This window comes from Corvus moneduloides, chromosome 15 (assembly GCF_009650955.1).
Source record: "Corvus moneduloides isolate bCorMon1 chromosome 15, bCorMon1.pri, whole genome shotgun sequence".
Taxonomy (NCBI): Eukaryota; Metazoa; Chordata; class Aves; order Passeriformes; family Corvidae; genus Corvus; species Corvus moneduloides.
This window is the reverse complement of record NC_045490.1, coordinates 11414543-11440861: the sequence shown is the minus strand read 5'-3', so window position 1 is coordinate 11440861 and position 26319 is coordinate 11414543. Positions and strand designations below refer to the sequence as shown.

The window sequence follows — 26319 nt, the reverse complement described above, 5'->3', positions numbered from 1 at the left end:
TCGCTTCTTTGCGATCTTGCCCCAAAGTTCCTTGCCCAGCACTGACTTCATAGCCCAGATAATCACTTTTTGTTTCACCACCTGAGCCTTTTTCTTGGATACCCTGTACCTTTGGAGTCCCAGGAAGTTTAAAAGGCTTACCATCCAGGCTGTGCAAGCTTCCTCTGTTCGGGTAGCTATTAAGAGATCATCCACGTACTGCAATAGCTTCCCTTCTCCTGGTGGGGCTTCCCAGGACTCTATGTCTTTTGCGAGCTGTTCTCCAAACAGGGTGGGACTGTTCTTAAATCCCTGAGGCAACACCGTCCACGTGAGCTGGGTTTTGCGCCCACTCTTAGAGCTTTCCCATTCGAATGCAAAAATTTTCTGGCTGGCTTCATGGAGAGGGAGGCAAAAGAAGGCATCTTTTAGATCTAAAACGGTAAACCAAGTTAGCTCTGGTGTTAAACATGTTAACAGAGTGTAAGGGTTTGCCACCACAGGATAGAGGTCCTCAGTTATCTTGTTAACAGCCCGTAAATCCTGTACCACCCCGTAAGACCCATCAGGTTTACGGACAGGCAGGATAGGAGTATTGAAATCAGACTGGCACTCTTTTAGTAATCCCAACTGTAAGAATTTTTCAATTATTGGGCCAATTCCTTCCCTGTCTTCCCTTTTAAGGGGATACTGTTTAATTCTAACTGGTTGTCTCCCTTCTTTGAGTTTGATCTGTATTGGGGTTGCATTTTTGGCTCTCCCAGGTACATCTGTGGCCCAGACTCCTGGGAACACTTGGCCCATTATCTCTTCCCTAATTTCCTCTACAGGGTCTTTGGTTGTTAGTATTAGGCTCAGTATTTCTACATACTGTTGGTCATTTACCTCCAGAGTAACTTCCCCATTCCTAAAAATAATGGTTGCTTGTAATTGTTCTAATAAATCTCTTCCCAAGAGTGCTTTTGGAGAATTGGGTAAATATAAAAACTTGTGAATACCCCATTGTTTCCCGATTTTATATTTCAATGGCTTACAAAAGTAAGCTTTTTCAGATTGGCCAGTTGCTCCATGTACCACAATATAGTCATCCCCCACAGACATTAAAGCTTTATTTAAAACTGAATATGTTGCCCCTGTATCTACCAAAAATTCTATTTCTTTTTCCTTGTCCCCTAGCTTCATTATAACCAGTGGATCTGCTAGGGTAAAATCCCCCGGTCCTCTTCAATCTTCTTTCACATGTGCAACCACCCTCCCCCTTCCTTGGTTTCCCTTGTTCTGGTGGTCTTCTTGTCTTCTTTCTGGGCACTCGTTTTTCCAATGACCAAACCTCCCACAAATCGCGCATTGGTCTCTACCTAGCCGGGGTGGGCCTTGTCTGGGAGGTCCTCGTCTGGGGGGTCCTTGTCTAAGTTTTTCTCTATTCCCTTCTTTTACTACTGCTACTAATTTCCTCATCCCTTGCTTGTAACCTTCTTCTCGATTACTGAATACCCTCCAAGCTGCATCTAATAGAGTTTCCAGGTTCCTCCCTTCTGGCCCCTGAAGTTTCTGCAATTTACGTCTGATATCTCCTGTGGATTGTCCTAGAAACAAAGATACTAGCTGTTGTACCCCTACCTCGGTCTCAGGATCCAGCGATGTGTTACGGCGCATTGCATCCCTCAGATGATCCAGGAATTTGGATGGTGACTCGGAAGGACCCTGTCTTATTGCGTACAAAGCTCACCAGTTTAGGATCTTGGGAATAGCCCTTTCCACCCCTTTTGCTATCCATTCTTGATAACTTTTTAATTTCTTTAATTCAGCTGTTCTATTCGGATTCCAGTGTGGTTCCTGGAGTGGGAAGTAATCTTTTACATCTAATTGTTGTGTTTTGTAATAGTCCTCTGCCAAGTCTCGAGCTGTTTTCAAAACTAGCTGTCTTTCTGTCTCTGTTAGTCCACCCAATAGTAATTGTATATCAGCCCAATCTGGATTATGCTGTTTAATTATAAGTCGCAAGCGCTCAGCAGTACCTGCTGGATCACTTTGGCAATTTTTGGCAACGTTATACCATGCATCTAGGTCAGCAGTAGAGAAAGGTACTCTAATCAACATTGTATCCCCATCAGGTGCCACTGCCTCTCTCAGAGGTGCCATCAGTACCTGTTTCCTGGTTCGGGACGAGACAGGACTGCCTGGGGGAGAGGGGGTTGGCGTTGGTGTTCCTTCCGAGTCCACATCCTCTTCCTGTCTCCTAAGGGGAGGCTGAAGCAAATCGGTTAATTCATCATCATCTTGTCCCTGAGCTGCTGCTTGATAGACTTTGTCTGACCTTGTACATCTCTGAGCTATACTGCATGACGAACAGCATCGTTTAATTCTTCTTCGGCCCTTTTTATTTTCTTTTTCCAGAGCTAACACCACAGGATCCCTGGGGGCTTTGATTCCACAATCTCTCTACCATTCAGGGTGTTTTCGGAGAGAAAAAAATGCGTCAGCGTAGGAAACTTCTTCCCATTTACCTTCCCGCCTCAGAAACAGCATTAACTGAAGCAAGGTATTATAATCTAAAGTTCCATTAGATGGCCATTTGGCTTCATTTTCTAATTTATACAGTGGCCACCAGTGGGTACAATGTTTTATAAGGGTTCTTTTATTTTCTGTGCCTCCAGCTCCTACTACCTCCTTCCAATGTGCCAAAATACAACCGAGCGGGCTTGCTCTGGGGATTTCCTTACTTTGTCTGGTTCCCATCCTATTCAGAGTTTGAGTTTACTCAAATACTGTGCCACCCCCTTCGGGTCACCTGTATAGTGTATAAGTCACTCTTTATAAATTCTCTTGTGCCTTCTGCCAAGCCTGCTTTGCTGCTGCTTGAAATCCCTTTTTTCTTTTTTTTTTTTTTCAAAAGTCTTTACTGTCTCCTCCCAATCTGTTACACTATTTTGGGGATGTGATGCTCCTTCCCACACAAAAGTTTCAACACAAAATGTTCTTTGCTTTCCCCACACTCTGGACACAGATCTCTGCCGAATAAAGAGAATTATAACATCTCCGACTTCCACAAAATTCGCACTGAGCTAAAATCCACAGCTGGTGTGGAGCTGGAGTTTTCTTACACCCACACACAAAGCAGGGAGTCCTTTCTGTCACTCAAGCAGATAGGAGAGAGTCAGGGCTATGCTTTTATCATATAGCTACTGGGGGGGGTAATGACCTCTCTCCCCGCTTAGCTGCTGTTGTTTCTATCTCTGCCCCCTAGTTTTATCTCGATTCCACCTCAATTTTTTTTTTTTTCACTCTCTCACAGTTCTTTTTCAATTTCTTCCCGAACCTCCCAAATCTCAGGTACCAAATGCGACTTCCCACACACAATCTTTAAAATCTCAGGCTCAAAATAAAAGGTTCTGATACATCCACAAAAACAAGTTATTCCATGTACTCTTTCAAACTCTAAATTCTCTGCTGCTGGTTGTTCCCAATCAAGAGCCACTAATCTTTTTGCAGAGGTTCTCCCAGCCACGATTCCAAATTCAACAAGCAAGCACTCTCCCCCAAACAAATGTCTCAATATCACACTCTCAAACAACACACGGCAACACGCATGCTCCCGTTTTACAAACGAATAGGCGACCTAATACACATCTACACACATAAAAGCAGTCCGACAACAACCAATGTCCACACAGACATGTAAGCAACACAACAACATTCAAACCAGCTACTAGTAGCAAAAATGTTCACAACACTTGCTTGTAATAGTTTCAAGGTCCCGCTTATATTTTCCCAACACGGTAACAGGTTTCGGTGGGACCCCCCCTTGGAATCACCCAATCCGCTCCCAGGATCGCTAGCGGCCGCCCTATCGGTCGGCGATTCCCCCTTGCTGGCTCCGGTAGCTGGTGGCTTGCAAGCCCCACCTTTACCCTCACAGGGACTGTGCTCTTGTGCGCGGGACATCTCCTCGCAGCTTACCAGCAGCCCTGGCCATGTGTATGACTTACAGGCAACCTAAATGCAAAACATACCGTTTATCCACAGTTCCAGCAGGCCGTTGTCTGTCCGCTGCAGTGGGCGAGCCGAGGGGCGGAGATCCTCCAGGAAAGCCCTGGGGCGCGCCTAGGATGTCTGCTCCTCAACCGATCCTGCAGCTGGACAGAGGTTCTCCTGCCTGGCTCGCCAAATGAAGAGCGGAAAGAACTCCACTACTAAAGAAGTAGTAAAGTAGGTATGTTTTATTCCAGCGCTGGGACGCACGGGGGATCACTCCTCCAAAATCATGCGTGCTGACAGCTGCATTCAGCTCGGTATTTATCGGGTTACAAGTTCCATATTCATTAAGTTTCGCAACACAACTATACATATTCATCACCTAGCCCCGCCCAGCCTCGCTTCGTATTATAATGAACCCAAAAGTCATTTGCATCCGCGTTGTGCTTGCGCAGTGTTGTTTGGTGTTTTTTGGTAGGGGCCTCCGAGGGTCTTTTTGATGAAGTTAGGAGGTCTTCCTCGTCCTGAACTTTTCACCTTTCTCTCCTGCGCATGCTCTTTTGTACCCCTGGCCTTTGAGACTGGTTTGAGCTAGTTCGCAGGATAGCTGTCTGAGACTCCCCCTGGTTTTATCAGAGGTCTCTTATCTTTTCTTCCTGCCCTGGTATGCTGACCAAGCTGGATGCATTGTTCCTGACAAACTAATTCTCCTGCTTCCCATCCCCCTGATTCAAGGCTGAAACACCAATTAAGTGTTGTGGTTTGGTTCAAAGTATCCATTACTTACTTATTTTCCTTCTGTGAGATAAGAATTAGGAGAAAGCAAAGCAGGCACAAAACTTAAAAGAATATAAAGAAGTTTATTAACAGACCTAAAAGGAAGGAAAAAAAAGTCAGACTAAACCTTCAGAACACTTCTCCTCCCCCCACCTTTCTCCCTTCTCCCACTGACAACTTTAAAAAAATAACCCTTGAGATTTTCAGTCAGTTTACCACCTCTATAATAATCTCTTTTTCAGTTCACTTAGGGAGAGGAGTCTCTCTTATTCATGCTATAGAGACATCTCCACAAGAAACAGTTCTCTCGTGGCTCCAATGTCACAGCAAGACAGCTGTCCGGGTTGGTTCTCTGCTCGCATGTGAAAGTCCCTTCCCCCGACTTGCAGCTTTCCCCACAACAGCTTTCGAGGGTTCAATCTTTAGCTAATGGGGTACCATTTTAAGGTTGATCCGTTCAGAAACAAAGGTTCTCTTCACCTATCTCTGGGAGCATCTTCAGCTCCAGGAACAGAGGCTGTCCTCCTCCTCTGGGAGCAAGGGTCTTCATCACTTTCATCTCTCTCTATTCAAGCTTCTCATCAAATCACACCAACTTCAACATTTGCTTATTTCAGCACAGGTACTTTTGCTCACAATTGCAGTTTGAATGCTCCACCCCCCATGCTTTCATGGAATTACAACAGGTACTCTGATGTATCATAGTCCATCACCATAGCTATACAACAGAATTTCAGCTTCTAGGCTTGAGGCATCTCCTCTTTGTCCTCTCTCAGGGTTTCAGCTCTTCCTTCTTCACTGACTTTGGTGTCTTTATGGTGTTTTCTTCACGTGCCTTCACCTTTCCTTTTCCTCTGACTTGGGAGAGGGTTGATGTCTGCAGGCTTCATCTGTTCTGGAGGAAACTTACAGCACTAAAAGAGTTAATCTCACCCGAGCCCCGCAACTGGAATTCGCCTCTCGCTGTTTGCTCACATGGTCTCTGCCGGGCAGCGGCCTCAGATGAATTTCGGCTGCACTGGGTGAGGGCTGGCCTGGCCGCGCCATGGGGCCGGCCCGCACGGAGCAGGGCCGCGGATGGAACAAGGCCACTCGGCTCCAGGGTGGCTGTCTCCCGGCCGGCCCGGCTGGCACTGAGGGGGCTGCGCCGGGTGTCCAGTGAGCAGAAGCAGCTGAGATCTCAGCCGCGCTGCGGCCGACCCGGCCGGGCCGCAGCAAGCAGGGCCCAGCCCGCCCCCGCTGGGCCACACTGTGGCCCCCCGGTACCTGTCCAAAAGCCAGAAGCAAGAGAACTTTCCCAGCCTTTGTTCGTTCTTAAATGTGGATCACAGAGGTGTGTCAAGCTTCTTAAGAGGCTTTAAAAAGTTGCCAATACTCAAACTAGCCAGTTGATTGGTTCTGTCGGATCATAGAGGAGGCTGTAAGCATCTCTTTGCAAGAGAATCACTTCCGTGGCTGATAAAAATCCAAACTATGCTAAACCATGACACCCTGACAGAGCAGGCACACCCTGGAGAGACTGCAGCCAAAGGGAAGGCCATGCTGGAAGAGATTTACTTCTGAAATGACTGTGGCTGTGGGTAAGGCTGTGCTGGAGCCAGAAGTTGAATTTGAGATACAAAGAAGGAAATGTCACGAAGAAGGATATGTCTTTATACACATCTTACCTTACCATCCTGCATCATTCTGGCTGTTCTTTGAATCTTCAGTGTCCCATGCAAAAAAAGCTTTCCTTGCCCTCCTTCAAATCCCTTTGTGTATAGCTACATCAATCATTATAACTAACTGCCCTAAGTAACTCAAAAATGATACCAGAAAAAGAATCTCCATCACCAAAGCAGTACTTCCATTATACTGTATCTTAAAGATCCTTAGCAAGTCTTGAGAAAAGTTTAGTATCTCAGTTTGTGATAAACTTGCAGATTGAATCTTAGATCTTCATCAGTGCTATGTAAATCATCATTACTAGTCAACATGAGATCTAACAAAGTCTGATCTTCTTCATGGCTTAGATTTTTCCAAAATTTGAGATGGGTTCAGAACACTTCAGACAATGATATCACACATAAAGGACATACCTTATATATGCCCTTAAACAAACAATTCAGATCTGTAGGAAAAGTACTGATTCAGAACAGTTTTCAGTATGAGGATGTGTGTGTGCATGTGTAAACACTCAAAGCTCTTTCCCTCTCCCAGTCTTTACACATGCCCGCTACACACAACAATCTCAGTTTTGTCCCTGGACTAATAGAAAGGGGAACCACTTCTACTGGAGCCTATAGCAGTGCACTTAAAGTGCCTTTCTGATAGTGAGTCTTACAAGATGCTTTTACCCATTGGTTACATATTTTAGGCTGAAATGCTGAAAGAAAGCCCAGTCTGAGCCACTGAAGAACAGTGCATCTGAAGTCCTCCAAAGGCTCCACCTTCCATATAGTTAATGAAAAGGTGATAGATACATATTATAATATTGGCTTTCAGCAAATGTTAAAATTAATGCTATATGTATAATGTTAAAGTAGCTTTGTTATAAAGATGTAGTTTTGTAACAATAACTAATGCCTTTATTTCTGTCATTAACTAAACTTAGACATAATAGTAAAATAGCTAATATAGTTACGCTTGTGGTAATTGAACTGTCTGCTTGGTTGGATAGCATCCAATGAACATGTGTTGAGGACCCCTGCTACTGACATGCCAACTATCAGCAACTACCATCTGCAGAAACCATGGACCAAAGCCCACTCTGGGGGTGATAATAGAAACTGACTAAAACCACAGCCAAGAAATGCGCATGCTCTAAAAAGGCGGATCCAAGGAGGAGCCATGCTAAACAGCTCCTGGAACATGTAAACTAGTTTAAGGGAAAGTCTGAATATGCATAATTGATTATGAATATACATTAGGCTGATGCAATAGGACAGGTATGTAAAGGGTGCCTCTGCAATAACAGGTGTGCTCTTAGCTAAGTGCCAAAGCACCCGGCACTGTGAATTTTGCTTTATTGTCTTTGTCCCCTAATGTCCTTTATTAAACTTTTAAATCCTAACAGGAGAGTGAACCTGAACTTTTTTTTCACAAAAATAATCAGGCTAGTACAAAAAACCAAATCCAATTACCAAGAGCTCCAGGAACCTCCCTCCAACTCCATTAACTGGGAGGGATTACCTCCCCTCTTAGAGTTAACAAAACATCCACCCCCCCCCCCCCCCCCCCATAAGTTGTGTGCACATTCCTTTGACATCCTGACATTCTTCATAATCTGACAACAAGGACACGTTATGGCCATTTTATAACTTTTTCTCCTTTAACTTTGTAGATCATTTGAGCACAACAGGCAGGCCCACCACGCTTTAACCTTTTCCCAGACTGCAGTTAGAAGTAAATTTATCAAAATCACTTTTCTCACATGCTTTGCAAAGTTATATGCAAAAATAACTGGGAACTGACACACATTTAGATCCCAGATGACCAGTTATTAAATATATACTGTGTATATAATTTGTATATAAACCTCATTACAGACATGTTGAGGGGGTCAGTGCCTGAGTCTCTCAGAGCACAGTAAGTATCACTCTAGGGATACTTAGGAGGGCATTATTGTATTTCTATTACAGTATTTTGCTAGCATCAGTAAAACTGCAGTGAAACTCAAAGGTTCAGGGCTTTGGTAACTCTAGAGAGACCAACTGCATCCAGGCTTCTCATTTCTGTTCTTTTTAAAAAAATAGAAGATAGAAAGTACTTGGCTGACCGACTATTCCCTGTAGTCATGGGGTCATAGTGCCCATTCTTACCCTCCAGTTCCTGTTAATGAGGCGATGAAGCCATCGCGGCCAGAACTGTGTGCGAGGTACCAAAGGCAAGCACCACCATGGCACCGATTTCAGGCTGCAGGAGGAGAGGCTCTAACAAGGCTATTACCGTGGTGCCATCCACTGCCAGAACACTGCACACAGGCTGGATTATCTGATGTGCACTAAAGTAACTTTACTAAGCCTGCTAAACGATTATTTCACGTGCATCTATCTCCAAGTTCTCCTTATAGAAGTTCAGGTAAGGGTTTAAAGTGATTCTCACAGACAGAACAGTTCCTTTGCAGAGTGATAACCAATTGAAAAGGTCCCTGATCTGTGCATTTTGTTACAATCGGGAGCTCCCACTCACGTACCCATGAGGGCTATTAAGGCTCTTTCAAACTAAGGCCAAGCAACCACATAAGCATTCATTTTCATCACAGCCATGCATTTAAAATCCCAGACATCTCAGATGTTTACAGGAAGCATAAACTGATCAAGCAAGTAAACCAAAACACTAGCAGTTTTTAGTAAGACTACTGTTGTGAAGAAAAGTGCTCAAACAGCATTTTGAACTCAAGTCCTGACAATACCCCAAGAGAAAATAGAACTTGGTAAGTATAAAGAGCTGTGTGTGTTATATCAACATTAAAGCAGTTAAGGAAGTTGATTTTTTAGTCACCAGTAGAAATCAGTGTTAACACCTACCTGAAGCAATACAAAATTCTCCTGCGTCAGCACTTCATGATGCCGAGCAGGCTTGCAGCTCTGAGGCCATGAATTAACATTTTCCAAAGAGAAAACAGTGCCTTGTGTCTGTGATCTCTTGGGAGTCACCAAGAGTAGGAAACTCCATCCACAGATGGAGTCTCACCACAGCTTTGTCCCAGAAAGTCTCAGGAGTGTGCATTTCCCTTCAACCTCAGTCAGAAGAATTGAAAAGTAAATGAAATGTGGAAAATAAAAGCCAGCTGAAACAAGTAGAACTTTTAAATGAATGTTTACAAAATTAAGCTTTGTAAAAGCAAAAGCTTTAACCTGCATTAGCTAGAAAGCCTAGTGAGAACTAAAAAGCCTGCGATGAGGTTTATTGTAGCAAACAAAAATAATTTAGTTAATCCTACCACTACCATTTTATTTTCTACACCACAGCAGCACTCATCCCCATGCAGACAGACCACCAATATTCCCGAGCTTGACTCACCCCTATCTTTCCTCACACCCATTCCACCAGCCCCACAAGTATTTGAGCTCTAAGATTAAAGTCTATCAGTATCAAGAGGCCTGTGAATCTGAAATAATCACCTTTGTAAACATGCAAATACTTGTTCAGCTTGCTGTAAAATTCTACAAGCATGTTTTAAATGTTTTAATGTGCATGTATACACACAAGTGGACAAGGCACAAAAGGCTTACTTGATTGTATGAAGGGATCTAGGTTCTTGATCATCGTGAATATTTCAAAGTAACAAAAAAGATCTATTTTCATTCTGATAAACTTCCATAAGACATGTGAAATACTAGTATCTCTCCCAGTGAGGTCTGTTTGTACATACGAAAAGTTACTATCTAAATTTATGTTAATTTAATGTCATACCCATATTGTGTCTCATACCGCTGTTCTCTGGGGCCTCACATACCAATGTGTTTTTACCTGTGTCTGCTTACCAAGAGGCCACGTGATGACACTGCGCAACCAGTTTCAGTGCCTTAGTTACATGCATTTTTCTGTAAAATTAGTCTACAGCTGCCTAAGAACCCAACACACACCACCTTAGCCACTGTGAAGAGCAAACAAGTTCAAAGGAAAAACACCAGAAGAATACCAGCTCTAGTGCTTACTTTACACTAGATATACAAATTGGTTCAAACCCTTGCATGTTTAATGGGTCAAGCTAGGCAGCGAGGTCAGAAGGATCTCAACCTATCACAACCACACACACTCCAATCAGCAGGTACCAAGTCCTGGATATGGGTAACAACTGTATTACAGCCTTGTTTAGAAGCTTATCCAGGCTCTGCTTTACCTGCTTGTCAGATAACCTCCTTCTCAAAGCTCTATTTTACTACCTACATCTTGGGCTCACTGAAAAAGGACAAGTACAACAGTATACAGATTAAACTAGCCTTTATTGAAAGAGAACTACATGAAATTTGAACTCAAAAGAAACTTCAGAACACACATTAAACATCATAATTTGGAGGTGGCATGTCAATGATCTCATCCAGGGTAGCAAGGAAGTCAGCAGTTGATTGTAGCAAGTCTGGAAGTTAGAAAAAAACCAAATCAGTTTCTCAAACTCAGAATACACACTAACCTAAGCTAGCTAACAGTTGCCCAGCATAAACCTCTTGAATAAGCAAGGTAAATATTGCTTCATAGTATAAGCCAATGCAACTTAACTGATCAGTTTGCAAAGCACCACAAAAGATTACTCAGTGTACTGCTTTTCATCGGGTAGAGTTAATTTTCTTCACAGTCACTGGTATGGGCTGTGTTTTGGATTCGTGCTGGAAGCAGTGTTGATAATTCTGGGATGGTTTAGTTGTGTGAGCACTGCTCAGCAATGGTCAAGGCCTTTTCTGCTCCTCATCCCACCAGTGAGAAGGCTAGGAGTGATCAAGGATCTGGAAGGGGGCACAGCCAGAACAGCTGACCCCAAGGGGCCCAGGGGATATCCCAGACCATATGGTACCACACTCAGCAGATAAAGCTGGGGGAAGAAGGAATGAGGGACATTTGGAGTTATGGCACTTGTCTTCCCAAGCATGCATGCAATCAAGCCCTGCTGTTGTGCAGATGCCTGCTGATGGGAACTGAATGAATTTTTTGTTTTGTTTTTTTTTTAAATGCATGGCTTTTACTTTAGTTATCAAAACTGCTTTTACTTCAAAGCATGAGTTCTTTCACTTTTTCTCCTCTGACTGCTTCCCCATCCCATATCTGGGGAGAAAGTAAGCAGTTGTGTGATGCTTGGTTGCAGCTAGATTAAGCCGTAAGTCAGCAACACCACTCTGAGACCACTGCCTGATCTAGCAGGGTTGGCCAGGTACACTGAGCTTGATTACACAGCAGAAGCTCTTTGATACTGGTGCACTGCTCTGGTAGTTTAGACAGCAACAGCAATTCACTGCTATAGCCAAGTGGCTTTTTGCCCAAACCACTGATGAGCACTGTATGTACTGAAAATCATGCAAAGTTTCCACTTACTGGATTCCCATGAAATCTTTTCAATCTTCACAGGTGAAGGAACCATGTTCACACATCTGCCATATGTCCTTTCAAATACCATGAGGGGAACACCACACAGGTTGATATTGCTTAGTTTGTGTTCTTCAGGAAGATCAAAACTCTCAAAGTCTGTTTGAGAAAGACTGTAAGTGTGCAGTAGCCTGGGAAGCTGCAAACTCTTCTAGACTAAATGAAATGGGAACCAATCTAAAACAACAGAACAGTCTCCTCTCATGGGGTATTTATTTGCAGTTACACCTTTTAGTTGCCCATGAAATCCCATACACGAACCCTGATGAAAACACTAGACTGCCTAATAGAACTGATAATGTAAAGCAGTTAGTAACTTCAGCAAGCAAAGCATGTCTTTCATCAACACTGAAGTGTTTGGCACAGTAGTTTTCACACAGAAGAAGAAAGCTTTAAGGACACACTTTGAAGGACTGAGAGAATATCTACAATGGGCTGGCCTAAAAACAGCTTTGGAAGTTTAACCTTCAACTATGATATCCTACAGCAGTAGGAGTCTCTTCAGTTACAAATTATCTTGGCACACACTCTTCTATATTCCTTTGAATACTTGTCTACTAGTCACTTTAATGAACTAAAGAAGCTAATACACAGTTATTTGGAACTTGTTTCCCGTCACCACAATAAGAGACTCAGAATAACACATCTAAGGCACAGCCATTACTGTTAGAAATACCATCTCATTCTTGTTTAAGTATTCCAGAAGCAGCAAGCACCCTTATGTTTCAGGAAGGACTCAGGAGAAATGCAATGCTGGCTTGTGTGCTACAGTAGCTCGAACAAATTCTTACAACAATGCCAACACTCACAAAAGACTTATTGTTAATTTTAATAATTACATCAATAGCACTTACCTTGAGGATCCAAAGGAAACATATTTTCTATTTCTGGCCAATCTTCTTCAGCCACTGCATGGCAGCTTTCTAATTCACTCTTAGTCATAAAAAGAAGAAGTCACATTATTTGAGCTACTGTAGAATGTTTGTAGTGGCTTTCCTGTGCTATTCAGGTCTACAGACAAGCATACCTGTCATACTTCTCAGTCAGGCCTAAATTCTAATACCTTCAACACAAATAAGATGGAGATTGGCAAATGTTTCAGCTGAGTTTATGTAGTGCAGTATTATATATGGCAGCAAGAGATGGCTGCACTAGAACAGATGACTCTTAACATGTTAATAAGACATTAACCCAGACTATTTTCTCTAGAACCATCTATGTAGGTGCCCTGCTTTTAGCTATGGGAGAATTTATTTTTCCTCCTAGCAATTCTTCAGATTCGTGATGAAAACAGCATTGATACACGCAGCTCTTTCAGCTACTGCCAAGCAGTGTTTATACAGTCCAGGCCTTCTCTGCCTCTCAACCCCACCAGTGAGGAGGCTGGGGATGCACAGCTAGCACAGCTGACCCTGGCTACCCAGAGGGATATCCCATACTGCATGACATGCTCAGCAAGGAAAACTGGTGGGAAAGCAGGGCTAACACTGCTCTGGGACTGGCAAGGCATTAATCAACTGGTTGCAAGGAACTGGTTTTGTTTTTCTTTGAGATTTTTAATAATTAAACTGCCTTACTCTCAGCCTACGATTTTTCTCACATTCACCCTTCCAATTTTCTCCCCCAATCCCATCAAGGAGGGAGAGAGGGAGCAGTTGTGTGGTGCTTAATTATGTCAGAGTTAAGCCACAACAGCATGTAAATTATGGATTTCCCCTCCTCCCCAGCATAAGTGTGCTGTACTCACTTTGTTCACAGTGCAAGGCTGATTTTTCTGTTTTATCTTGTCCATCTTGCTTGTGACTCCTTCAGTTTTATTCACATTTCCAAGAGCCTTTCTGACAGAGCGAGATGCGACTGGAGAAGTACTGATCGCTTTTTTAGGAAGTGGAGTATTAACTTGTGTTCTTTCAATTAAGGCTTTTGCTAGAATGGGGCGGGGGGGAAGGAAAAAAAAGCAAACCTCAGCAACCCTAAAGCTTGCCTAAATAAAATCACTTCTTTATAACCCATAAGCCCCACTTATGACAAAAGCACAGAGTTATCTTCAATTTTATACTAATTGGTGAGCTTGGAAGAATTGGTTGGGTAAGTGGTTTTATGAATAGAAATTCATTATCATTAAAAGCAGTGAATAACAAAATGTGATTTAGGCCCTTCACTTGATCCCTTACTGGCTTAGGGCAGCAAATACACACAAGATCCTGAAGGAAGCTTCAGCTGACTTTTGGGAGCACCAAGTTCACCATTCTCCTGATCAACGAAGATCAGAGTTGCCATCTTCAGATTGATGAGACTACCCTGTAGAGTCCATACAGAAAAAAGGAAAAAATTTCTGTCACTTGTCTCACCACAACACACTTTTTAAGCAAGCCCCATTAAAAACAGCTATCACATATTGGTCTCTACACAAGGGGAACAAACCCCTACTTCCCACCATTACACGGTAGTTCAGCTAAAGACCCTCAGGTTTGAAGGCACTACTAGTGCTCCTGCCTTATACTCATTGCTGCCATTACACAGGTGGGCAAGCAATTCCTCATTAAAGAGGTCTACAGGAAAACTCAGAATCACAGCCAGTGAGGCTGGAAAAGATCTCTAAGTAACTGACTCCAACCTAAACACCACCATGCCAACCACACCATGGCACTGAGTACCATACCCAGTCTTCCCTTAAACACCTCCAGGGACAGTGACTCCACCACCTCCCTGGGCAGCCCGTTTTAGTGTCTAATCAACCCTTCTATCAGGAATTCTTCCTAATGCCAAACCTAAGTTTTCCCCGGCACAGCTTGAAGCCATTTTTTCTTGTCCTGTTGGTGTTTTCTCCCAGGCAACTAGCAATCTCCACGTGGCTGCAACCTTCTTTCAGGTGGCTATAGAGAGCTATAAGGCCTCTCCTGAGCCTCCTCTTCTTCAGGCTAAGCCCCCTCACCCTAGCCACTCCTCATCAGACTTGTGCTCCAAACCCTTCCCCAGGTTTGTTACCCTCCTCTAGGCGAAAATCCCTTTCTTTGTACAACCTGAAACACAAACCCAAAGCAAGATTTACAGTCCCAGACCAGCCCTCTCCCCGAACCCTCAGCTCACCTCAGAAAGCGACAGGAAAAGAAAGAGCAAGACCCACTGAATCCAAACCACTCTCAAACACCTCAGAACACACCAAATACCAACGTCTCCGGCTTTTAAACGGCCCTCGAGCCGCCCATTGGCCGCTTCGACTCACGCGCGGCAGCCGATTAGCTGCCCGCGCCGCTCGCGCACCTCGACACGCGAGCTCCGGGGCGGGGCGGGGCGGGGCGGGGGGGGGCAGGGGGGGCAGGGGGAAGCGGCTCCGCCCCGGAAGTGAGCGGAGCTGCGGGGCATTGTGGAGCGGTGCTGCGGGCCGGCAGGTAAATAGGGGTGCGGGAACGGGGCAGGATTCGGGAACGGGATCGGGACCGGGACCGCGACTCAGGATCCGAGAGGGTGGCTACTGCAGGCTTCAAGCAAGTGCTGGCGTCCCCCGCTCGGGTCTGGGCTTGGGCCCGAGCCTGGCGCTGCTTCCCTGCGGTCTTTCTCTCGTCTCTTCCGGGGTACGCGCAGGCCCAGGTCCTACGTTAACAATAAGGTAATTTTGTTTTTTTCGGTAGTGGGCCTTATTTTTCAGGACAGAGGTATGTCAGGAATGCATAATACGGAGTTAACTCATTTCACTGAGTGACACAAAATCACGTTGAAGAGCTGTGATGTTAGAGGGTATTGATCTGTAAAGCTTTTTTTTTTGTCTTCTAATTTTTTTCTGCTAAGGGAAAAAGCCAAAATGGCCTCAGGTGCGGTAGCGAACACCCCTCCTGCAGGAGGGGCAAATGATGTGAGCCTGGAGGAACCAAAGAAGATGACGAGGGAAGACTGGAGGAAAAAGAAAGAGTTAGAAGAACAGAGAAAACTTGGAAATGCACCTGCTGAAGTGGATGAAGAAGGAAAGTAAGTTTTACTAAATCTGTGGTTATTCTAAAGCTGCTGAGTAAAAATGTCTTTTCTTGTTGTGGTTACAGAAAAACTGTCAGGGTAATGCACGATTTCAGTGTGAATTGCTGTAGAAGTAAGTAGTTGAACTTTGTCTTTTAACGTTCCAGTCATCAGATATTTTCTAGAAAAATGTAGAGTCAATGTTTACCTTCTGTCAACTATTGAGAGATCTGCTAAAAAGTCCAATCTGTTAAGCTAATTACAAGTGGTATTTTAAAACTGAGCAAAACATAGTACGGGGGTCTTTTACTCTGTACCTCATCTGTTGCCTCTCTCTCTTGCTTTTACAGGGCTTGTCGCTTCTGAGAAATGTTGCTATGTTTTTTGCTCAGTAACATTACACAGAATAAGCCATTTGATTTGGAGTCAGGAGTTTAGGTGAATTAGATGGCAACAAAATCTCAAAGTCTGTGTTTATCAAATTGAGAATTTATTTTGCAGTGCATTGTACCAACTTCCTTATTTATTATCACTCATAAAGCACTTGAACTTCAATGTGAAGGTTGTTAGTTAGACTAGGTTGTTGTGTGTTTTTCCCCATGCCATGTATTCATTGCACAACATCTTTTACAGAGATATCAACCCTCATATTCCTCAGTACATTTCCTCAGTACCATGGTACATAGATCCTTCTAAAAGACCCACACTAAAGCATCAGAGACCTCAGCCAGAGAAGCAGAAACAGTATAACTCCTCTGGAGATTGGTACAAAAGAGGAGTTCAGGAGGTATGCAAAATGTTTTTCTCATGAAATAAAGATTTGGGTTGATTACGTGAGGAGATTTCTGGTTATATGGTTTTGAGGAGGGCAGGAATTTTTATTCAGCAGGCAAATCACGGTATCTGGTTATAATCAAAACACGTGTTTGGGCTTTGGGGAGGGCACACACACTTGAGTGGTGTTGAAAATATGAACTTGTTATTTGGAACACTTCTGTAAATCTGCCAAAGTGTCCCCAGTGCTGCCCATTGTGTTTCCTCTCAGCATGCTGTGGCCACGAGGTACCGCAAAGGAGCCTGTGAGAACTGCGGGGCACTGACACACAAGAAGAAAGACTGCATGGAGGTAAACTTCACTTTTGTCTGTGTCTTAATGGCTTTGAAAGGCATAGGAATTTTAATCTTACTGAAAAATAGCTGGCTATAGATGAAATACTGGGTTTGGAAAAGCTGTTTTGAAAAATGTTTCAAGCAGTGAGAGATGGCCCAGAAATTTCTAAAGACATTGTTATGTAGGAAAAATTAAGGGGAAAAGTGATACAATTCAGTGTGTCATACATAAATTATGTTTGTAATAAGATCTGAAATAATAGGTGAAAATGTTATTTTCTTGTTAATTGCATTATCTCAAGTGCTGCTGTGTCTGTGTTTCTGCTTCATCTCAGCTAGAAGCCACCACCAGAAGCTGTTTTAATTTCTTTCTTAATTGTAGAAAATATGAATAAGAATGTATGGAGTTTGGGGTCTGTTGTGCTGCACGTAAAAGTGCAGAGCTACTTGCCTTTATTTACAATCCACAGGCTTACAGTGCTGAATTTAACTTGCTTTAGAGGAGCTTGATTGATAGTATTTTTAAAGGGATATGTGAGTGAGGAATCTAATGGCCAGATCTAACCATCTTTTTTTTTTTCTTTCAGAGACCCAGGAAAGTTGGAGCAAAATACACAGGCATGAATATTGCCCCAGATGAACATGTGCAGCCTCAGCTGATGTTTGATTATGATGGGAAGCGAGACCGGTGGAATGGTTATAACCCAGAGGAGCACATGAAAATTGTTGAGGAATATTCCAAGGTTGATTTGGTACGTAGGTGCTGTGATTTACTGGGGAGAGGGTTAGTGTTTGGTGTGGCTGGGCTGGGAGGAGGGACACTTGTAATGTACTCTGTTGATATTAGACCTGGTGCTAAAAAGAAATATTTAAACGAATGCATTTTCATGCTGCACAGGCCAAACGTACACTGAAAGCCCAGAAGCTTCAGGAGGAGTTGGCATCAGGGAAGCTGGAGCAAGTGGTATGTAAAGTTACTTAATCTGTTTTTGCTTAGGCTGAATAAATATAAAACATAATTTCTGCTTTCTGACTCTTTTACTCTCTATACAGGGTCTGCTATTGGGTTTTATGCCCTTCAGTAATTTAAAGGTTTTCCTAGCACCAGCATATTCTGTGTCACACTTGAAGCATCTACTGTCAAATGTGAATTGCTTTGTGTTCCACTTATGAGCAGAAATTCTGTGTGGTTATTATTATTGCTAAAATTAGTGACATGGAATTTTGGGTCAGAAGAGCTTGTTTTCCATGTAGTAATTTTTTTTCATATACTGAAATGCGTTTCTTGTATTTAAAGATTGTTACGGTCTGACTAGCACTGAGGTCATGGCTGTGCATTGATTTAGTAATGCTTAATATAAATTAGAATAGGGAGGTGTTTTCTTTATCGTAAACCAATTTGTTCTTAAGTCACTGCTCTGACTGTTTGCAGTATCTCTGGATATTTGAAGGCTGAGATACGAATTTCCCTTTGGTGTATATCTGTAGAGTTTGCATCTTCCACTAAGTTCTGCAAGCTCCTCTTAGATTATAGATTATATTGATAATCTTTGATATGAAATTCTAGTTTTAAAAGGCATTTCTGATTATATTCTAAGTTTACAAAATGGAGAAAAAATAGAGACTGCTACTGATCAGAAGGAGGGTTTTTTTAAAGCCTCCTTGCAGAGGCTGTTTTCCAGAGGCTGTGCTGTCCCCTCGCAGGTTGTCACTAGATGGCACAGTGAGCTCGATCTGCCACCCAGCCCGAACTACAGTGCTTTAACCTTCCCAATAGAAGAGATTCCTCCTCTTCTCATGTCTGTTTTGTGAAGCAAACACTGTTGGCTTCTCTATACTTACTGTAGAATGGAACTGTAAGAAGAAAAGTGTGTTTGAAACTTAAGAACTGTCTCTGAGGGAGAGGACTTAGACTGATTTGCATAGTCAGTGCTGGCCAGTTGCTGGTCTGTGTTCCAGGGCTCACAGTTGTTCCCATCTTTACTGCTGCAAGTGTTTTTCAGTTAAAGACTAAGCAGGTTAAAAACATGAAATCTGGCTGTGTTTGTCGAACTTCAATTCTGCCTTCTGATTCATGCTTAGTATTCCTGTAAATCCTGACTAAATTCTTGAATATATATCTCCTTAATTCTTTTTTAAGCTTTCAGAGTTGAAACTTGGTTCTATTTACATGATATGAAATGTTATAGTCTAAATCCTCAGTGTTCAAAGGCTTAACAAGCTCTAAATAACACCAACAGTTTTAGAATTTGCTGTTCTTGCAAAGAATTGGAAATTTAGTTAGGAATACAGTGAAAAGTTCTCCAACATGTGTCTGTCACAGAGAGAGCTAAGAGCTTTTTCCTATAATGTTATGTAGCAGTGTTTCTGCCTTTGGAGCCATTGGTAAATTGTATTTTGTACCCAGCATGAAGGTCTGCTTTGATTGCCCTTTGTATCCCTGCCATCTTGCCTTTTTCCACTGTCTTTTCTTCTCTGCTGATGTGCTCTTTGTTTGCTGCAGAACTCCCCAAGACACCAGTGGGGAGAAGAGGAATCAAATTCACAGACAGTAAGATGATTACCCACTGCATCCCACCATGGGCAAAGAAGGAACCTGTAGTTAGTGGAACAGCAAAACAGAGGTGGCACAGGGGTTTGAATGTTGTGTCCATGCCAGTGTCTGCCTCTTCTTTTGGGCAGGGGTTGCTGGATTTCATAAAGAGGCTTTTTGTTTTAATTCCTATGTGTTGTCAAACCTTAGAGATGCAAGCACATAACTAGATTTTAACATGTGGTATATTTTGACCAAAATAACTGTTTTCTTAGTATCATCACAGTTATGTTTTGATAACTATTTCCATAGAAGGAAGTGAAAATTCTTTAACAAGACTATTTCTGAAGTGTTGAATGTTAGACTAGCCTGAGAGCACACTTAAGCTGAGGTAAACTATGCCACCTTATAACTACAGGGATTGCAGAATTTTAATGAAACCACTAAAATCAGATTCTTGTACATGTCTCGGAATGAAGGAACTCTTTTAGTTATAAATTTTCCATTTCTCCTCAGGAAAGAGATCATAACAGTGAAGATGAAGATGAAGACAAATACGCAGATGACATTGATATGCCTGGGCAGAACTTTGACTCTAAAAGACGCATTACAGTCCGAAATTTACGTATTCGGGAAGATATTGCAAAAGTGAGTAAGGAATTCTGTACAGATTCTGTTCTTCTGTATTCTTGAGAGTTAATTTCAACAAATTATACATTCAGTTATTAATGACTTTGTTTTATTGGTCTAGGGGTTTGGAGGTTAAGGTCTGTTCTCAGTTCTGTTCCCACCCTTGTTATGACTTCATCAAGGTCATCCTTTTGCATAAATAGAACTTTTTAAAACATTTAAACTGGGGGATGCAGGGGTAACCTCAGTTCTTTTAAAATCATAAATATTAAGTATCTTTTATGTTGGGTTTTTTTTCCCTAGTACTTGAGAAATCTAGATCCAAACTCTGCTTATTATGATCCCAAAACAAGAGCAATGAGGGAGAACCCTTATGCCAACACAGGCAAGAATCCAGATGAGTAAGTTAAAATGAGGTCATGCTTGTATATCCAACAAAACTCTTAAAAATGAGATGAATAGTTTTATATTTTCTTTTACCTGTATGTCCTTTAGCTAATTAATCTCTAGTGTATACACATAGTAGTAAACGTGGAAGAAAACTGTTTTATTTAGCAGCACCTTTTAGTTTAGTATATAAAAGTGGTATTTTTGTGATACGGACTGACCCTTAATCTTCAGGGATGTGTGGACCATGGTTTTGTGTAATTATCTGTACAAGGGCTAGGACACTGCTGCATCTGGAGGTGATGCCTATAAATAATAAGTATATTTATGTAAAGTATTTCCGTAACCAAATCTTAAACTTTATCCCGTGTTTCTTGGTTCTGGAGACTGGCATGGTGTGTTTGTGGTGTGACCTAATGAAATATTTGAATTAGGAGTAAGATCTCCTTCTATATTAGTGGATTCTGCATAGGAAAAGTGTGAAAGCTTTGGCATTGTCTAGATAGCTTAATCAAAGGTGCCATAGGCTGGCTTTTGGCTGCACACTCAGCTGTCTCCCTTAAACCCCGAGTCAGACACTCGACTTGTGTTGTGCTGGGAACATACAGAGCAGACAGGCTGTGAGTAAAACATGTATTCAGACAACAGTAATTGGATTAGCTTACTGCCTAAAATAGAATGGCAGTGCCTAAATGATTGCAAATAATGCTCTTTCCACCTCTCCTTGCCCCCAGCTAGAGTAATGCCAGTCAGTTCTTTTTTTAGATGCAGATGCTTTTGCTTCTCTCTCAAGTCATAATTTGACCTATGTTGACTCTTAAGTTTCTGCCACAGCTTTACAGACTGTAAATTTTTCAGAGTGGCTTTGGGAAGATGAAAGAGTGGGTAATTGGATTGCTAGCATTATTTGATCTTCAGCGTGTGTTTCATGTACCGACTGTTCATCTCTTCAAGGGCCATGCACAAGTATCTCAGCTTTACTGAGCGCAATAAAGCTGTCCCAGGCTTTATTTAACTTGGCCAAATATGGTGGGTCTGGATTGAAGAGTCACAAATCCAGAAGTGAGAATCGCTGTGCTGGAATATCACAGACTGTTTATGCATATTTATTGTGTAACTAGATCCAAGTTGCAGTGCTTGGCATCTCAGACAGAACTCCAGGTCTGTGTCATGTGTCCCTGTAAACACAGAAATCATGGTTTTTGAGTGGCTGCCTAATGCTTTCATGGCTTTGCAGTGAGTGTAGGTTTTCATTTCATGTATCGAGTTGAATGCACTTTCTTCTCTTTCTGTTCTTAACTCTTAGTACACAAGAGAATTTTTACTTACCTGTTGCAATTCTATGTTTGTATTTAAGAGGAAATCACATTACAAATGCTAAGAATTGTGTTCTTCTCTGCAGAGTTGGTTATGCAGGTGACAACTTTGTTCGCTACACAGGTGATACCATCTCAATGGCACAGACTCAGTGTAAGTGGGGTTTGATTTTGGGGTTTTTTGAAGGAAATTGGCATATTAAAATATTTAACAATGCTGCTTTCTTGCAAAAGAGAAATAAACCTTTATAGATTGAGGACTTCTTTCAAATTGCTTCAGAATTAAAGGATGTAATTTGAATGTGTACATCAGTTTTAGAATAAGTATTGAGTGAAACCTCTTGTGTACACAGTGTTTGCCTGGGAGGCTTATGACAAAGGCTCTGAAGTTCATCTTCAAGCAGACCCTACAAAATTAGAGCTCCTTTATAAATCCTTCAAAGTGAAAAAAGAAGATTTCAAGGCGCAGCAGAAAGAAAGCATCCTAGAGAAGGTAATAGGCATTTGGGTTTATTTAATAGGAATTCTGTTGAGTTTGAAGTCTGGGTCTTGGGTAACAGATAAGATTACTAATCCTATGTGAGAGGGCATCAGCTGTTCTCAGCAGCTTAGACTTAAAAATATTTTTATATTTATACACACTATCTCATCAACTGTTGAATTTTATTATTTAGTATAGGGACCTTCGAAGGTCTGCTGGTATTTCTTTATATTATTGGGAACTCTTCCCTTAATTGTCAGAATTTCTCCACTGAAGAAATCTGAATTTCCTTCTGACTCAAGTTTTGGGTGCAGTCTTCTAGATAAATATTTATTTTATATTTCGCAACTTGTTTCTTGGACAACTGAAAAAGAATGAAGTAATCCATTTAGATTCTAACCATGTCAACATTCAAGTTTGGAGGGGGACAGGAAATACTGCTCTGGTTGTACCAGAGCTCTTTGGTTTGGTCTGAAAAGTTTTCCTGCTTTAAGTGAGAAGTATCATTGTTTTCATTTTCCAGGCATAAAACAAAACAAAAACAAACAAACAAAAAACACACCAAAAAATCACAAAAAACCCCACAAAACTAAGCACCGAAAGACACCACAGTGGCCATAGGAGATGATGTATTTCTGTCTTAACTCATCACTAAAGATTAAACTCTCTCCATCCACTTTTGTGCCTTCTTCATAAGGTACCAAAGGTGCTGTTTTTGAAATATTTGCTTAACTACATAAAAGGTAGTTTTTTTCCAAAACTATTACATAATTTCCATTTGCATTTCAGTATGGAGGACAAGAACATTTAGATGCCCCCCCAGCTGAACTGCTGTTAGCTCAAACAGAAGATTATGTGGAGTATTCTAGGCATGGAACAGTCATCAAAGGACAGGAGAAAGCTATTGCTTGTTCTAAGTATGAAGAGGATGTGAAGATCAACAACCATACAGTAAGTCCAAGGTTACGTTAAAATTTTTAAAAAATGAAATATCATCCAACTGGAGGTATATTAAGATGCAGTACAATATAATTAAAACAGAAAATATATTTCTTCTGTCTCAATGTGACACTCTCCCTTTTCTGCTAAGGAGAGACTTCAAGTTGTCATAGTTGTGATGTGAATTTGAAGAGTTGCCATGGCAATCTTAAACTAAAGGGGAAGTTACTGTATTTGCCTTCCACTTTGAATATGAGTTGACCACATCCTGTTGTGGTTCTCTTTTTTGACAGGGTACCTGTAAGGCTCATGTGAAATAGCAAAAGTATTTCTCTTAGCTTCCTTTTGGACTTTTTGAGTAATTTACTTACCAGGATATCAGCTCAGGTGTAAATTTCAGCCTGCCTCTTACAGGAGTGACTGTGTGGTGTGTTCTCTTGCAGTGCATTTGGGGTTCGTACTGGAAAGAAGGCAAGTGGGGTTACAAGTGCTGCCACTCCTTTGTCAAATACTCCTACTGTACAGGAGAAGCTGGGAAAGAAATTGCTGTGAGTATTCTCTTGTTTATTCATGTAGAAAGAGCTAAAAGTCATTCTTATTCCTTACTTAAGGTTTAGACTTTTGCTTTTTGTGGGGGGTTGGTTTTTCAGGGATTTTTGGGATTTTTTTTTTTGGTTGTCCTGCTTTCAAATGTGCTCAGTAACAGTGTATCCTTGTTCTTGTCTGTTGTATAGAATACAGGAGCAAGTTTAATGGAAGAGCAGCCTGGGGAGGAAGAACACATGACAAAACCCAAAACACTGATGGAGGTAGGCTGTTTCCCTTTCTCGGGAAGACAGATATTTCTCCTCAGCGTTTTAAGAGATTAAAAGATCTACCTAACTACAAAATTGTGTAGAGTCAGAATAAGCCTGAAAATTATTAGACTGCATTCTTAAAGCATTAACATCTCCATTGAAAACTAAGCTCTCAAGTAGCATTAATAGAAGTTTGGATTTAGTGGTTTGGGCATTATTAATGTTGGCATGTTGAATCTTAACAGTAACTTGTTTCCAACCTTACAGATCCACCAAGAGAAACAGAAGGAGAAGAAAAAGAAGAAGCACAAGAAGAGCTCAAATTCTGACAGTGAGGGTGAAGAGAAAAAGAAGCAAGAAAAACTAAAAAAGGTGTACTAAAATCTTCAGTGGCTTTGTGGCAAAAGGAACATGACATATTTTACAGTATCAATTCTTTATCTTGGTGATACACCATGGGACACTTTGATGCTAAATTTGAGCTAAATCAAATTTTAAATGCTGTTAGATGTTCTAAAGTACATCCCCTACTCCTCAGGCAAAAATTCAATAAATATTTAGTTTTGGAAGACTTAATTTAGATGACTTAGAACATTTCCTATCTAGGCATCTATTACACCTGTAGGTCTATAAAAGACATTGCAAAACACAATGATTTGTGTATTGAAGAAAGATGGAGAGATCAAAGGCACTGTTAAATCTTAAATTATCACTTGGTATCCCAGGCTTGGCCCAGTCTCATGGTTGATGTAGTAAATCCATGCCCCAAGCCATCCACTGTTCAGCAGCAGCATGCTCCCCTGGGCACAGCAGCCTGCCTTGGGCTGCTCAGAGAAGAAACCTGTTGAAACCATGGTTAATTAAAGCAGGGTACAAATGCAACTTCTTTTCCAGTAGCAACAGTAGTAGTTTGAGGAATGAGATAACACAAAGCATTTAAAAATTAAAACCCCAAATATATAACAAAAACAACTCATTCGTACTTGCTAGATCATGATTATATTTCAGGTAAATCCTACGAGTTTCTTACTTGATTTTGACATTTGGAAGGAGATTAAAGTGTCTTGTTTACTAAATAGCATTTTACCATCATTTTATGTTAAATACTAAAAAATGAGCATTAAGTGAAATGTGCTGGGGGGGGGGCAGACAGATATGCATTACTTATCCCACCCTTGTGCTTGCTCCTTGTTCATCATACAAGAGTCTAAGACAAACCTTCATTGTAGGGGTTTTTTTGTTTAACTTTCATTGTAGAATTTTTGATTCCCTTTGCTCTCATTTCAGGCACTAAATGCAGAAGAGGCTCGACTTCTCCATGTCAAAGAAATCATGCAGCTAGATGAGAGGAAAAGACCGTACAACAGCCAGTATGAACCAAGGGAGCCAACAGAAGAGGAAATGGAGGCCTACAGAATGAAACGGCAGAGACCTGATGACCCCATGGCCTCTTTTCTTGGGCAGTAGTCACAGAGAACATCATCCTAGTACACGAGGCTTTTTTCATGCTGTTTACAACTCTCTAGAGACTTGATTCCCTTGCATGTGTCTAAAATGGCAGAGAAGGCAGAAACCTTTTTTTGCTCCAGAGAAGTTTGGAAAACTTCTTTCAGCAGACATGAGCAGTCCAGTACTTAACAGGGGTTTTGTAAATGTGTGTGTATGTATACAAGTACAGGCACATAAGTACACACACATATATATAACATATGGATAGATAAAATACATACACCTACTCTGTAAATTCTTGAAGGAGAAGAGATCTGACTAAAATACTAGGTTTATTTGGCCAACTGATACATGCATAAAGTTGTGATACAATAAAACTGACTAGTCAGAAGAAATGGTCAGCAGGTGTCAGTATAGAACAAAAATTGTTGACAGAAAATTGACACAACTACTAGAGCTTCTTACTTGTAAAAGCTTGTCTCATGACTTTAAAAGAATAGTTTCTTGATCACTTTGTAGTAACTTCTTTGGAAATGTAAAAATTGATTGCTCTGTACTGGTTAAAATAATATAGAGATCTTAAGTGCTGTCTAGTCTTTTAAATGAAAGGGTTAGGAGAAGCTGACTGTAGAGCTTTTAAATTCCAGTTGTTCCTTCAGATGTATTTCCATATAAATTTCAATTGCAAAGATCTGAGTTCTTTGGTTTCCTTTTGATAACAGTATCCTGTTTGGTATGACATGAAGTGTCAGGCTCTAATCCCTTGTGAGAACATGAAGCAGCATCTGCTTTGGTTTGGCAATATTAGTCCTTAAACTGGGAGTTTTCCCAGTTTAATAGTTTTTAACTATTAAAAGTTGAAGAACTGGGTAAAAAACTGTACAACATGACTTTAGAGTTGGAAAGTTTGGGAATTACTTCTGTTGGGGCTTA

At 41.5% G+C, this 26319-nt stretch overlaps 2 protein-coding genes across 4 annotated transcripts; one reads left to right on the top strand and one right to left on the bottom strand.

Annotated features, from left to right (window-relative positions):
* Window positions 1-10642: 10642 nt before the first annotated feature.
* PTTG1 (PTTG1 regulator of sister chromatid separation, securin) lies at window positions 10643-15099 on the bottom strand. The gene is made up of 6 exons (XM_032124863.1): window positions 14884-15099; window positions 13992-14094; window positions 13541-13719; window positions 12648-12726; window positions 11743-11892; window positions 10643-10795 (listed from the first exon to the last, which is right to left on the bottom strand). Exons 2-6 carry the CDS (start codon window positions 14071-14073, stop codon window positions 10716-10718), a joined length of 570 nt encoding a protein of 189 aa, XP_031980754.1. The 5' UTR covers window positions 14074-14094; window positions 14884-15099; the 3' UTR covers window positions 10643-10715.
* An 18-nt stretch (window positions 15100-15117) lies between these two features.
* On the top strand, window positions 15118-26082 carry SLU7 (SLU7 homolog, splicing factor). Of its 3 annotated transcripts, none has more exons than XM_032124861.1 (16): window positions 15118-15185; window positions 15583-15759; window positions 16378-16531; window positions 16790-16870; window positions 17442-17606; window positions 17753-17818; window positions 19358-19405; window positions 19904-20035; window positions 20321-20418; window positions 21807-21874; window positions 22074-22213; window positions 22991-23152; window positions 23584-23688; window positions 23875-23949; window positions 24205-24309; window positions 25225-26082. In XM_032124861.1, exons 2-16 carry the CDS (start codon window positions 15596-15598, stop codon window positions 25402-25404), a joined length of 1743 nt encoding a protein of 580 aa, XP_031980752.1. In that variant the 5' UTR covers window positions 15118-15185; window positions 15583-15595; the 3' UTR covers window positions 25405-26082. The 3 variants fall into 3 exon arrangements, with proteins under 3 accessions (XP_031980752.1, XP_031980751.1, XP_031980753.1); XM_032124860.1 differs by having other exon boundaries at window positions 15185-15403; XM_032124862.1 differs by lacking the exon at window positions 19358-19405 and having other exon boundaries at window positions 15185-15403.
* Window positions 26083-26319: the final 237 nt, after the last annotated feature.